Consider the following 15,632-nt stretch of genomic DNA (forward strand, 5'->3'; position numbering starts at 1 on the left):
AACAACTGCTGTGCAAAGACTGCAAAATTAATTTATTAAACAGTCAATAAAACAGTTCATCAGAAAGACCAATGTGCGTCAGTTAATAAAATCCAGGACTAGCAATGCCTTGGGCCCCCCCGGTAATCAATACAGTGTAAAAACTGAAGGCAAGAAGTGTCACCATAGTAAAAGTCATTTAATATAGCAGTACGGTAGCTGTTACACCAGCAGACATGTTGTGGCCATCACATGTTTACTATTACGCAGCATAGCAATACTTGCTACACAAGTGAAAAAGAGCTTGAGCTTTTTATAATTCTGTCAGCCAAGGATGTCAAGGCTCCACCCTAAAGTGCATGAACATAGAAAACACTGTTTTACCTACATATTTAAAAATATTACTAGAAAAGATTTTAGATCTCTCATATTATAATACACATAGTTAAACGGTTCATTTGAGTTGAATAAACACAATAGTCCATCGGGTTCAACCACTTTAAACAAACCCCAGTGCACGTAAATACACACTTATACTGACCTCTCTATACATTCACATATATAACTGTATATATCAACTTCAATACTGAGGGGGGCATTTACTAACTTAGATTTTTTTTCTCTGATTTGGACTTCTAGCACTAAAAGTCACAGAAAAAAGATGGGACTTTTTCAAGATTTACTATGTGTCCAAATGGCTAAAAATCCATATTTACATGTATAGAATAAATATAACTGGCAGATCAATTGTATGTGTGTTTGGGCTACAAGTTTAGCCTTTTGCTTGGTTCCTTATGATCATTGTTGCTCCATTTGAACATTTCAGTACTGCCCACAATCCTTTAGGTTTTTATCAAACTAGTCCATTTATCCAGCAGTGGAAAAGCACAGGTGGAGAAAACACCAATCTGCCCCATGTTTTGTCGGTCAGTGCAAGGCCAGGCCAGCTGGATGCCCTAGGCCCTAAGCATGTGCCTTGTCTGCCTACCCCTAGTTCTGGCCCTGCTGTTAGTGCTCACATGGAGGTGGATTGCAGCCGAAAAACACACAACTGTCCACCAACAAGCAAGTACAGTCCTTGTCTATGTTCCCTGGACACAGGGTGGATCAGGACCTACAGCAGAACACAAGGGTTAATTTATCTCAGCAAATTTGGTGCAACTGTGCCCAATTTGCAACAAAGCACATGCATAGTTGCATCCATTTTTGCAAATTGGACACAACCATGGTAGGCACAACTCAATTGCATCAAGAGAATTTACTTGTATAAATCTGAAATGAATTCTGGGGTTGGGGGGGGTGGAAATGGTGCATGCAGGGCTGTATTTGGAGTATGGGTGCCCCTAGGCCGAAGTGCCTGCTTGCCCCTTGCAGCTGCTGCATTCCTCCCATCTCTGAAGCGCAACACTAGCAACTTCCAGTAGTGGCAACTGAGATGGCAGGAGAGTTAAATAGCTGTCTTCTATCTGCCTGGTCCCCTCTGTTGAAGCAGCATGGAAATCATGCCGCCCTGGGTCTGGGCCTTTCCACAAATCCAGGCCTGAATGCACTGTGCTTTACTCATTTGTATATATTTCATTTTGCTCTGTGCACCCAGACATTTACACCCAGTGAGTGCAGCTGCCTCTTGTTGTATATTAAATCCCCTCTACAGGTAGGTTTTGGCGCCTTAGTCTGTGGTTGCCTAGCAACCCATGTACACAATATCCGTGTCTCTTTAAACATGATAAAAAAGTGTTCATACGTTTATTGGGTATAAGGTATAGTAAAAGAAATTAGAGCGCAGAGTCATAGAGGGAGAATAGGGGCAGGGTGCCGACAGTCACGTTAAAAGAGGCACGGATATTGTGTACATGGGTTGCTAGGCAACCGCAGACTAAGGCGCCAAAACCTACCTGTAGAGGGGATTTAAAAGGTCATGGTGTTGGAATGTGTTTGCAGGTGCTTCAGTTTTTGCCTCCTGACGAAAGTTCCAGTGGGGACTGAAACGTTGAGGCTTGCTATGTTTGTTTTGCTCCTTTTTTCTCAATAAATATCATTTTATATACGCTTGTATGAAACCCTGTGTGTGCTGGCATTACTCCTGCAATATTTTAGTTTATATGGCTCTTGCACCCAGGCTGTATTTTTTGTTAGTGGCGTGCACCATTATGATCTCTGTACATATATATATATATATATTTATATGGATAACAGGTCCCATAAATGTATATGTTGCCACTTTATGTAATAGGTGTTAATAATTCATAATAAATACAGCATGGACTGAGGAGATGCATATACAAGATGTGAATATGTAGCTCTGGGCTTTCAGAGAAAAGCAAGTATCACACTCTAAATACTTGGACTGAAGCTCATAGGGAATTGAAGGCAGTAGTGTATCCTTAAGGGACTGCTTTCTGAAAAGAGACTTCGTGGCCTTGTGGGATCTCAGTTTCCTATTCTACAGTCCCTGAATGAGCACCTGTAAGGCTTGTGTTTCAGCACATGCAGGCAGCTACAGACATGGTTAGGGTATTGATACACCTGCCACAGATTTGCTTAAGGACATCATTACTTTCAGCTTTATCTTTGTCTCTTCCTGCTCAGGGCGGGCATACTGGCTTTGTGTTGCCATTCTGCTGATAATATATTTATCAAGGTCCCTTTATTTTATGGTGATCCCTTGTTCATTATTGTGCACCACTTTATAACCTATCCACATGCTCCCACCAAAAGCAAAGACCTGTGTGTGGGAAAGAAGGGGATTTATATAGGGAATAATGTACCCCATACCCCTAGGATATTGGAAGTTCTGTGATTGTATAAAGACATGATATCTTTAGACTAATTTCTAGTCCCCTGTCATTTTCCGAAAAAAAATAAATATGATATTCTGTGCCATCTGATAGCATCACTGCACTCCAGGAGAGTTTTGCTGCATAATCATTTAGCTGTACAGGCTCCTATGAAAGATGAACATTTGACAAATCCTGCCATATGGAAATGAGTACACAACTGATACAGGCCAGTTGGGAGCAAGAATACACCAGTCAGCACAATCTGGGGACTCTGAAATGGCTGAGCCAAGTGAAATGAGCAGTAATGGAAAGGCTGGGAAGTATTTCTGTGGATTTGTGATTTGCAGCACAGCAGCACAAAATACTCTCAGGGAGATGCATTGTGAGTGGCAGAATGACTCACTTGCTTATTTTGTGTTTTTTTTAAATATATTTTGTGGGCATATATTTCATGTAGGAAAAATACACTATTGCACTTTATTAAATTGGCAAAAAAAATGTTTATTGGTGTCAAAAACCAGGTAAAGTGGTTCACCTTTAAGTTAACTTTTAGTATGTTATAGAATGGCCAATTCTAAGCAACTTTTCAATTGGTCTTCATTGTTTATTTTTTTTACAATTTTTGAATTATTTGCTGACCCTGGTAGACAAAAAACTATTCCTTGTGGAACTAAAGTTTAGTTGTAACTTTTTAGTACTTATTTTTCTATTCAAGCCCTCTCCTATTCATATATCAGTCTTTCATTCAAACCACACCCTGGTTGCTAAGGTCATTTGAATCATAGCAGCCAAATAGCTGCTGAAAATCCAAACAGGAGAGCTTCTGAACAAAAACTGAAATAATGAAAAACTACATATAATGAAAAAAAAAATTTATACAGTAATTAAACCCAATAGGATTGTTTTGCCTCCAATAAGGATTAATTATATCTTAGTTGGGATCAAGTACAAGGTACTGTTTTATTATTACAGAGAAAAAGGAAACCATTTTGAAAAATTTGAATTATTTGATTACAATGGAGTCTATGGGAGGTTTCCGGATAAGGGGTCCGATACCTGTACTAAAAGTTAACTCAAAGGTGAACAACTCCTTTAAAGCATCCGTGAGTGCACGTGAATGTATAGGTAATATGTAGTGTATTTAACTGCAAAGTGTGGTGGGAAGGCAACCAATAAGCAGTTAGCTTTTTAGATGTGCTTCAGTAAGAACCATGAAAGCAGACATCTAATTGGTTGCCCAGACAGTCTGCCGGGCTGTTATCAGTCCAATTCCAGAGTCAGCAGCTGCTGTTTTGTTTTAAGACAGAACTCTGATGCACTAAAATCCTTATTCCTGCCCAGGAGAAATGAATGTTTATTATCCTGTTCATGAAGTAACATCTGGTAGAAAAGATTTAATTGGATTATTTCATACCTTGTTTGTCTCTGTTTATGAGTAATAATGCATTGGATTCATGAATTAGAAATGAGCTGTAAATGCACTCTGTGTGAATGCTAAGCTACTGACAAACAGCCTTTCTTTCAGCCAAGTGTGTCCTTTAGAGGCACAACTTAACCTTAACTGTGCCAAGTGACTCCCTCTTAACGCGGAAGGTTGCTGATCTTGCGCCTATACTTTCCTTTCCAAAATAAACAGATTGACATTTTGGGTTAATTTACAAAATGGCTCCTTTTTATTCATAACTTCATTTGAAGTACTCTGATCACTGATTACAGCGGCACCTAGCAGCTCAGGAGCAGACTATGGTATCCAGGTCTGGACTGGGATTCAAAATCAAAAAACAGCCCCCCCCCCAGCCCAATAAATAGTGACTGACTATGGCATCTTACAGCCGCCCCTCTGGCATTTGCCAGAACCCACACATTGCCAGTCCGGGCCTGGAGGCATCAAAGGTATTGCACTTTGAGTCCTACTGTATAAGTCTCTTTCTGACCCATGTGCTGCACAATTATCATATTGACTACCAATGCCATTGAAAAAGGAAGATAGGCATACTTATCAGCATATTGTACTAAAAACTTTGACTTTTTTTGGCATTTATTATGCATCAAACCCACAAAAAATGCAAATGTAAATGTATGCCATTTAAAAGCTGTTGAGGTCATGTCCAATGCAGCATTTTGCAGTCCTTTTACCTAGAGGTATTCAAATTTTTTTGTATTTTTTGGGGGAGCTATTCATGCTATGATGTAGATGATGATGAAGAATTCAGGATTCAAGGTTTTCATGTTTTGTTTTCACAGTTTTTAATAAATAAGTAGACATTTGTATATTTTTAAAAAGTGAGTCTAGTCGTGGTAGAAAAAAACGTTATACAAATGATACTGATTTGATTTTTGATAAATGAACCTTCATGAGTAGGTAAATGTACAACCTCACAAATGATATAATACATCTGACTCTTACCTATCTCTGATTTAAAATAAATTAAGATTCATTGTTCTTATAAATGCACAGAAGAAAACATAAACTAAACTGATGGCTTGGGATTTAAGAAAAATGAAAGCAGTTCTAAATGAATATTAATATTAATAGTCGCCGTTGGAAGCCTTTCCTACACTGAAGTGACACATAAATAAATCCCACGGCCTCCTCCCCCAAGGAAAGGTGTATGGAAAAGTCCAAATGCACTGCAGGCTGGGTGCTCTGAATCAGAACTGTATTTAGGTGCATCCCATCAACATCATTATGAAGCTTTTCCATCCAGGAAAGGGTATTGCCAGCTTATACTGCAGGTAACACCAAGAAGGAAATGCATTCTTTTACATTAGAATGCCAGTTCTGTGCCTTTAAAAATGGTTTCTTTTAAATAAAATTGTCCAAAAAATATTGATTATGCATTTTTAAGTTTTGTGGGTTTTTTGTTATTGTTGGGGTGTGGAAGGGATGCCATTAGCACAGAGACTTCTACTCCTAAAAGGTTTACTTTTTACTTTTTCAAATGGCAGCTTATTTCTTTTACTATCTGCAATTAATGGGGGTATTTTGGGGGTTATACTGCATGCTGTACATGGACAGGGTACCTTTAATAATAATTTTGTTAATATTTTCATGCACTGTATTTTCTGCACTTGTGAATTTTCTATATTTATCTACTTGGTATCATACCATATGTTACATGTGCCTTTCATCCATTTCCAACAGAGGATGTTAAATGTGGCTGACCATATGGTTGCTGTGGTTTGTCCCAGAAATATATATATATATATATATATATATATATATATATATATATATATATACACAAAAGTTTTGAGAATGACACAAGTATTAGCTTTCACAAAGTTTGCTGCTAAACTGCTTTTAGATCTTTGTTTCAATTGTTTCTGTGATGTACTGAAATATAATTACAAGCACTTCATACGTTTCAAAGGCTTTTATCGACAATTACATGACATTTATGCAAAGAGTCAGTATTTGCAGTGTTGGCCCTTCTTTTTCAGGACCTCTGCAATTCGACTGGGCATGCTCTCAATCAACTTCTGGGCCAAATCCTGACTGATAGCAACTCATTCTTTCATAATCACTTCTTGGAGTTTGTCAGAATTAGTGGGTTTTTGTTTGTCCACCGCCTCTTGAGGATTGACCACAAGTTCTCAATGGGATTAAGATCTGGGGAGTTTCCAAAATGTCAACGTTTTGGTCCCCGAGCCACTTAGTTATCACTTTTGCCCTTTGGCACGGTGCTCCATCATGCTGGAAAATGTATTGTTCTTCACCAAACTGTTGTTGGATTGTTGGAAGAAGTTGCTGTTGGAGGGTCTTTTGGTATCATTCTTTATTCATGGCTGTGTTTTTGGGCAAAATTGTGAGTGAGCCCACTCCCTTGGATGAGAAGCAACCCCACACATGAATGGTCTCAGGATGCTTTACTGTTGGCATGACACAGGACTGATGGTAGCGCTCACCTTTTCTTCTCCGGACAAGCCTTTTTCCAGATGCCCCAAACAATCGGAAAGCGGCTTCATCTGAGAATATGACTTTGCCCCAGTCCTCAGCAGTCCATTCACCATACTTTCTGCAGAAGATCAATCTGTCCCTGATGTTTTTTTTGGAGAGAAGTGGCTTCTTTGCTTCCCTTCTTGACACCAGGCCATCTTCCAAAAGTCTTCGCCTCACTGTGCGTGCAGATGTGCTCACACCTGCTTGCTGCCATTCCTGAGCAAGCTCTGCACTGGTGGCACTCCCATCCCGCAGCTGAATCCTCTTTAGGAGACAATCCTGGCACTTGCTGGACTTTCTTGGACGCCCTGAAGCCTTCTTAACAAGAATTGAACCTCTTTCCTTGAAGTTCTTGATGATCCTATAAATTGTTGATTTAGGTGCAATCTTAGTAGCCACAATATCCTTGCCTGTGAAGCCATTTTTATGCAACGCAATGATTACTGCACGCGTTTCTTTGCAGGTCACCATGGTTAACAATGGAAGAACAATGATTTCAAGCATCACCCTCCTTTTAACATGTCAAGTCTGCCATTCTAACCCAATCAGCCTGACATAATGATCTCCAGCCTTGTGCTCGTCAACATTCTCACCTGAGTTAACAAGACGATTACTGAAATGATCTCAGCAGGTCCTTTAATGACAGCAATGAAATGCAGTGGAAAGGTTTTTTTGGGATTAAGTTAATTTTCATGGCAAAGAAGGACTATGCAATTCATCTGATCACTCTTCATAACATTCTGGAGTATATGCAAATTGCTATTATAAAAACTTAAGCAGCAACTTTTGGCCACAACAGTATATATATATAGCTGCTAATATATACTAAATAAAAGCTTTTATAAAATGCCTTAATCAGATCAGGAACAGAGGAGCAATTTAGAAAGTAGATTCCATTAATTTTGTAGGTTTCACAGTATGAAATAAGGGATGCAATAGATTATGATTGAATGAATAAGTAGACGTTCCAGGGGCTAGGGAATAACTGAATATCTAATGATATTTGATATCTAATGAATATCTAGTTTCTGGCCAAATTTTAACTCAATGAAACATTTCATCCACTATGGAAATCACTACTTAGAATTTTATATTAGATTAATCAGTTTATTGTTTTTTCCTAAAGACTTGAAGAGGGTGAACTTAGTGGCAGCTCTGCCCAAGGGAGACATGTACAGGGGAGTTGTTTTGGGGTGCAAGGTTGTTGCAGTTAAGGAGGGTGGGGGGGGCGTGCAGGTACCCTATGTAGACTTTGGGGCAGATTTATCAAAATGTAAGATTAGAGCTCACTCAACTTTTTATCCTTTTTTTTTTTTAGAAGTTTCACCCACTGATAAATATGTTAATAAGTTTCTAAAATCCTATAGGAATAAGTAGAATGTGGGTGAATTTTTCTGGAGAGCTCTTATCTTACATTTTGATAACTCTATGCCTAAGTGTGTTTACAGTGGTGTGAAAAACTATTTGCCCCCTTCCTGATTTCTTATTCTTTTGCATGTTTGTCACACAAAATGTTTCTGATCATCAAACACATTTAACTATTAGTCAAAGATAACATAATTGAACACAAAATGCAGTTTTTAAATGAAGGTTTACGTTATTAAGGGAGAAAAAAAACTCCAAATCTACATGGCCCTGTGTGAAAAAGTGATTGCCCCCCTTGTTAAAAAATAACTTAACTGTGGTTTATCACACCTGAGTTCAATTTCTGTAGTCACCCCCAGGCCTGATTACTGCCACACCTGTTTCAATCAAGAAATCACTTAAATAGGAGCTACCTGACACAGAGAAGTAGACCAAAAGCACCTCAAAAGCTAGACATCATGCCAAGATCCAAAGAAATTGAGGAACAAATGAGAACAAAAGTAATTGAGATCTATCAGTCTGGTAAAGGTTATAAAGCCATTTCTAAAGCTTTGGGACTCCAGCGAACCACAGTGAGAGCCATTATCCACAAATGGCAAAAACATGGAACAGTGGTGAACCTTCCCAGGAGTGGCCGGCTGACCAAAATTACCCCAAGAGCGCAGAGACAACTCATCCGAGAGGCCACAAAAGACCCCAGGACAACATCTAAAGAACTGCAGGCCTCACTTCCTTCACGACTCCACCATAAGAAAGAGACTGGGCAAAAACGGCCTGCATGGCAGATTTCCAAGGCGCAAACCACTTTTAAGCAAAAAGAACATTATGGCTCGTCTCAATTTTGCTAAAAAACATCTCAATGATTGCCAAGACTTTTGGGAAAATACCTTGTGGACCGACGAGACAAAAGTTGAACTTTTTGGAAGGTGCGTGTCCCGTTACATCTGGCGTAAAAGTAACACAGCATTTCAGAAAAAGAACATCATACCAACAGTAAAATATGGTGGTGGTAGTGTGATGGTCTGGGGTTGTTTTGCTGCTTCAGGACCTGGAAGGCTTGCTGTGATAGATGGAACCATGAATTCTACTGTCTACCAAAAAATCCTGCAGGAGAATGTCCGGCCATCTGTTCGTCAACTCAAGCTGAAGCGATCTTGGGTGCTGCAGCAGGACAATGACCCAAAACACACCAGCAAATCCACCTCTGAATGGCTGAAGAAAAACAAAATGAAGACTTTGGAGTGGCCTAGTCAAAGTCCTGACCTGAATCCTATTGAGATGTTGTGGCATGACCTTAAAACGGCGGTTCATGCTAGAAAACCCTCAAATAAAGCTGAATTACAACAATTCTGCAAAGATGAGTGGGCCAAAATTCCTCCAGAGCGCTGTAAAAGACTCGTTGCAAGTTATTGCAAATGCTTGATTGCAGTTATTGCTGCTAAGGGTGGCCCAACCAGTTATTAGGTTCAGGGGGCAATTACTTTTTCACACAGGGCCATGTAGGTTTTTTCTCCCTAAATAATAAAAACCCTCATTTAAAAACTGCATTTTGTGTTTACTTGTGTTATCTTTGACTAATAGTTAAATGTGTTTGATGATCAGAAACATTTCGTGTGACAAACATGCAAAAGAATAAGAAATCAGGAAGGGGGCAAATAGTTTTTCACACCACTGTATTTCTGCTTTAAAACCATTGTTTTCTTGTTTGCAGTTAATTTCTTGTATGAATAATGTCACTTCATTACACTTTTGTCTCCACAGTGACCATGGATAACATTGCTGAAAAAAGTAAGTAATGCTCTTTAATTTCTTTATTTTGTTATTTACTTTTGTTCTTCACAATGTTGCCGTCTGTGTGTTTTGCTGTGAGTAGTATGCATTGGGGGGCATCCAGTTACATTTCTCAGTTATATTGTCTTGTAATACAGAGACCTGGCCCATCTGTATTAGAAAAGAATGACTACCACTTCACTTATCCATTTGATTACATCTCTACACAGAACTTGTTTCATTTGGGGAGTTTACTCATCAAGGAAGCTGTGTACAAATGGAATTGTTTCCAGATTCCTTAATCTGTTTACTTCACTTTTATAATGAGAAGGGGACGTAAACCCAAAAATAATACTGAAAGTTTCTTTAAACTGCATTTACTTTTATTAGGCAAACCATTATTTTTGGGTCTGCGTCCCCTCTACTAAACTGTACATACATTTTGTAAATGCTTCCTAGGTATCTAATTAGCAGTCTGTCCAGTAAAGCAGGGATGATGCTTTTCAAGACATGGTAATGCGTTTTTACTGCTCTCTAGTTACTAAGGCTATGAATAGTAGCTTTTAGCTAGTTCAGTATTTAGTACTTAGCTAGTATTTAGTATTTAGCTAGTATCAGTAGTTGCTATTGGCTCCTACAGTTTCTAGGGGGGGGGGGGTGTTGACACAGTACTTTGTGTTCCTATATGTTCATGAAGTAAGTAACATACTACATCTTCTGTCTACTCTTACACCGACACCCATTTGTTAGAGGTCTATACACAGCCCTCTATACTTGCACCCTATGTTAAAACACAAGTGCAATGTACATGTTGCTAAAACCACTGCAAACTGAGATGTATTTTTACACACAATCCTTTGCTACATACAGCTGCACAAACAAAAGGGAACAATGCAATTAATAATTACCTTAATTACCTACTCTCACGTCTAATGAATCCCTGGAAAGCTCATAGCAACACTAATAACAGTAAAATATTGCATGTGTGTTCAAAAGAAAAAAGCTTTAGCTCCTAGCTGTTGCTCTGTGCTGCAACCAAATACAATTGTAGAAATCCAAAAAACAGGAAAAAAGCTTCAGCAGGATTGCTGCAAAACATCTATTATGGGTAATGGTAACACCCATGTGTAGTGTTACCACCACCTATAATAAATGTTCTGCACTTTTTTCTTATGTTTTGGATTTCTACAATTGCATGGGTGTTGCGGCTTATGCCCAATTGCACTGGAATTGCAGAACAATGCTGTATTGCATATTAAAACTAATCATAGTTTTGCCCAATCTGCCCTTTAGTGTATGAAGCATCCTAAGACTCATTTACCAACTGAGCATAGTGTGTAAAATTCAGTTTTCACACACATATCCCATGGGTTTTTTCCCAACAGTGCAGTGTTTTTTCCCCCAAAATTCCAGTATCATTGCAGCCCCACGCTGAGCTGGTTTTAGCGCAGTTGCACATGATGTGCTCTAGTTACCTTGTGTTTTGTAGTAAAATCAAGTTGCAGATTGTAGTGACAAGTTGCAAAATTTTCATAGTGGAGATGGGTGTCACTGTAGCCTTGGCCCCTTTAATACAAAGTGTTTCTACATGCTTTGTACTTTCCCTTGGCCTTTCAGCTTTAGAAGCAATAAAATAAGGCAGAACGGAGCCCAGTTTAAAACCCAAATCTATTTTTCAATTTCCTGCAGAAGGGAGACTCATTTAGGAGAAGCCATTCTTCTGTACCTCTAATGAGAGACATTTATGCAAAACCGTTCTGGAATGTTTCACTGATAATAACTCAATTTTACATGTAGGAATATGAATCACCTGGCCGATACCAACCAAAAATGTCTCTAAATGTGTCCTCGAGAGATTTCATTCTTACATTCCCCTTATATTTAAATGAGATCTGCCTAAAAGTATGTACTATAAATTCTATTTAATCCATTACTGTAACGGGAAGGAGTGCTCCCCCAGTGTGAGAGCTTCTGCACTAAAAGTCATTTGTTGTGTTTGTAATTCATCAGTCTGAGGCAACAAAGATCTGTCATTTATATCTTGTTTATTAAAACAAACAGGCAAATTATCTAGGACACTGTGTCAGACTTGTTTTATTTGTTTCAATCCCCACTTTGAGCACCAGCCTGTGTTCAGCACCCCCTTATAACAATGTTACAGATATAGAAACTATTATCCAAAATGCTCAGGACCTGGGGTTTTCCAGATATAGGATCTTTCCGTAATTTGGAGCTCCAGAACTTGAGTCGGCTAAAAATCATTTATAAATTAAACAAACACAACGGAATTGTTTTGCCACCAATTGGGATTCATGCAGCTTAGTTATTATTTGAAAATTAGTATTGTTTGCTTTAAATGGATTCGATGGGAGATGGCCTTCCCATAATTCGAATAACAGATCCTATACCTGTATAGTAAAGCATTGGTGTATCAGTCACTGTATCAGTGTTTACTAAGATTGGAGATAAATATCACCGGCGATATTGGCCATAGCAATCAATCAGCAATTAGATTTGAATAGTCACCTACAAGTTAGAAAACAAAAGCAAAGATCTGATTGGTTGGTATGGGTTCCAGTCTTAGTAAAACCGCCCCTTGATATTAGCTGTAGGTTTGGTTGATGTCAGCCTTTATATGCTTTTATTGCTGTTACTATAATACATCCATATATCCATGCCATTATGTATACATCCATGCACCATTAAGAGCAACCTTATGGGTAATGGCATTTTAATTCTTAAAGCTTAGAAATTTCCAACCCTTAAAGTAAAAGTGCTTTATTCTGTTTTTTTTCTTAGTAATTAATATTCCATAAAGATTAAGGCAGTGCATGTTATTGTCCATTTCACATCATCTTGATAAGGAAAGCATTGCTTGAGAGAATGAGATTCATTAGAAATTGCATAGTAATTGGATTTTGTTTGATTCACTGCCTAATAATTATAGAGGGAAGATGCAGGAAAGAGAACTATACATTCTCACTGTTCTTTGTTGCTGGTTTCCCTTTCACACAATGGCAGCAGATCAGCGCAGATAATCATTGCAGGGATTCCTTTAGTTCCATTCCAGCCCTAGTTACTGCATTATCATTGCTTAACATGCCATTATAGGCCTTGTTGCTCTTCTCTAACTGTGTTAAGGGGCATATTCAAATGTGTTCAACATGAATCCAATAAATTCAGTACATAATGCCCAAACTCAAGAAATTTAATTTCACACTTAATTCCAACTTATTGGATCTTTGAAAAAAAAAAAAAAAGAAATTTTCCAGATAAACTTCTGCTTAAAGCTTGAGAGATAGGTTATCACTAGGGAAGAGAGGGGCAGAGAGCTCAGACCAGTACTGTCCTATACCATATTATACAGTCTGTCAATAATATCCAAACAGATATGATACAGATACAGATTTGTATCTGTATCTGTATCATATCTGTATTACAGATTGCTTACAGATTGCTTTGTATTACAGATTGCTATTACATGCAAGTAGACAAACTTTCTTATAAACGCCCATGTGCTGTGCGGGAGTACAAGTACTGCCTGGTCATGAGACCCAGTTATTATGACACACATAGGGATAATCAGTATGGTGCCATTAACCTTAATAGGTTTACCTAAGACAGTGCTGTCTGTGGTACCAAAGGCTGGATTTTTTTCTGACCTACATGGTGGAGGGCCGATAATGAAAGACAGTTTTGGCAACTCCCTTTTTAAAGCCACACCCACTTCAGACCACACCCATGTTATCACAAGAGCTTTTAGACCATTCCCACATTAAAGGTGGTAGCACATAAAAAAAAACAAATAATTGTTGCTCTCTGCAGGGATATTGCTCTTCACTCATGTGTGAAAGACGTTTATTATGTCATATTAAGTCATACCCTTAATTCGGTATGCCTCCTCCTCCCCCGTGGAAAGCACAGTAACCTCAAGCACATAATTAAACACCTTAGGGATCCCCAAACAACTATTTTCAATTGCTACAAAATCACAGGACAAACCCCTGCCAAGTTCACTTTCCACAGGCAGCCTAGGGCAGACAGTGTGGCACACACAGGCAGCATAGGGCAGGCAGAGTATGGCACATACATGCAGCTTAGGGCAGGCAGAGTATGGCACACACAGGCAGCATAGGGCAGGCAGAGTATGGAACACACAGGCAGGCTAGGGCAGGCAGAGTATGGTACACACAGGTAGGAAAGGGCAGGCAGAGAATGTCACACACAGGCAGCATAGGGCAGGCAGAGTATGGCACACACAGGTAGGACAGGAAAGGGTAGGCAGAGTATGGCGCATACAAGCAGGGCAGGCAGAGTATGGCACACACAGGCAGCATGGGGCAAGCAGACTATGGCACACACAGGCAGCCTAGGTCAGGCAGAGTATGGCACACACAGGCAAGGCAGGCAGAATAGGGAAGGAGACAGGGAAACCTATGTAACCTTGTAACTGACCATGACCCCTCTAAGCTGAACAGTTTGTACTGCAATACATATAGTGACGCAATGCCTGCACTGTTTCTACATCTGAGGTGTAAACAGGTGAACACTGTTGGAACCTACAGTCTAAGCCGGAGGTCTTACAGGTGTGAACAACGCAGGGCCTTATGGGTGTGAACACTACAGGAAATTACAGGTGTGGACACTACAGGATTACAGCCTGAATCTGAGATGTGAATAATGCAAGTTAATTGCTGTACTGATACCATTTAAAGGAACAATGGGTAAAATCGATAGACTGTGCAAAATAAAAAAAACATTTGTGATATAGTTACCGTATTTTCCGGTGTATAAGACGACTGGGTGTAAAAGACGACCCCCAACTTTGGCACAGATATTTTGGGGTAAAAAAGTATTTTTAATTCTATGGGCATTTTAAAGGAAAACATAGGCAAATGCACAGGAAATGTTCTAAAACAGCAGTGAGCCTCCATCCTACTTTCCCAGCATTCTCTTTCATAGACAGACTTGCACATTAGAGTGCAATTTTACCATTCTTGTATCCCCCCCCCAAATTACATTCCAAGTTTAGATGATACTACAACGGTTCATACTTTCACGTATTGACACATAGCATAGAAAGTGTCCTAGAGGATGTAAATGTTACACTGGCATTCATACCCCGCTAACATGAGTCTGACAGACCACCACTGAAAAACAAGTCTCGAGAAAATGTGTTATCAATTGTGCAAGTGTTAGAGAAACTTACATAGTTTTCACGCATCTGTATCTCACCACACGCTGCGTTTACCCGTTTGGCTGTGAGTGTGTCCGCAAAGGGTATAATTAATGCACAGGTGCGTGCGTGCGTGCGTGCGTACGTACGTACGTACGTACGTACGTACGTATGTACGTACGCACGGGGCACAACCAATCAAATTCTCCGCTGGTCACCAATGACGGCGGCCCTGGCCCTGGCCGGACATATGAGGAAGCAAGCTGCAGTATCCGGCGTATAAGACGACCCCCGACTTTGGCACAGATATTTTGGGGTAAAAAAGTCGTCTTATACGCCAGAAAATACGGTAGTTAGGCAAAAATGTAATCTATAAAGGATGGAGTGGGCAGATGCTTAACATAATACCCAGAACTGTACTTCCTGCTTTCAGCTCTCTAACCTCTTTGTTAGTCAGTGACTTTAGGGGGGGCACATGGGACATAACTGTTCAGTTAGTTTGTGAGCATGTGGGTCAGATTCATATACAAACTAACATATGCCCCCTCCCCCCCCCCCTTATGTCACTGATTGGCTACTGACTGCTAACAGCTTAAAGAGCTGTAAGGGTGGAAATAGT

At 39.5% G+C, this 15,632-nt stretch overlaps 1 protein-coding gene across 2 annotated transcripts in view; it reads left to right on the plus strand.

Moving 5' to 3' along the window:
- zdhhc2 (zinc finger DHHC-type containing 2) overlaps nucleotides 1-15,632 on the plus strand; it is a 50,393-nt gene that overhangs the window by 13,466 nt on the left and 21,295 nt on the right. For both annotated transcript variants that reach the window (XM_012964998.3, NM_001078766.1), the window contains 1 exon segment: nucleotides 9,829-9,855. In XM_012964998.3, the coding sequence (XP_012820452.1) occupies nucleotides 9,829-9,855 (27 nt within the window).

The sequence above is a fragment of the Xenopus tropicalis genome, chromosome 1, assembly GCF_000004195.4.
Source record: "Xenopus tropicalis strain Nigerian chromosome 1, UCB_Xtro_10.0, whole genome shotgun sequence".
In the NCBI taxonomy this organism is placed as follows: Eukaryota; Metazoa; Chordata; class Amphibia; order Anura; family Pipidae; genus Xenopus; species Xenopus tropicalis.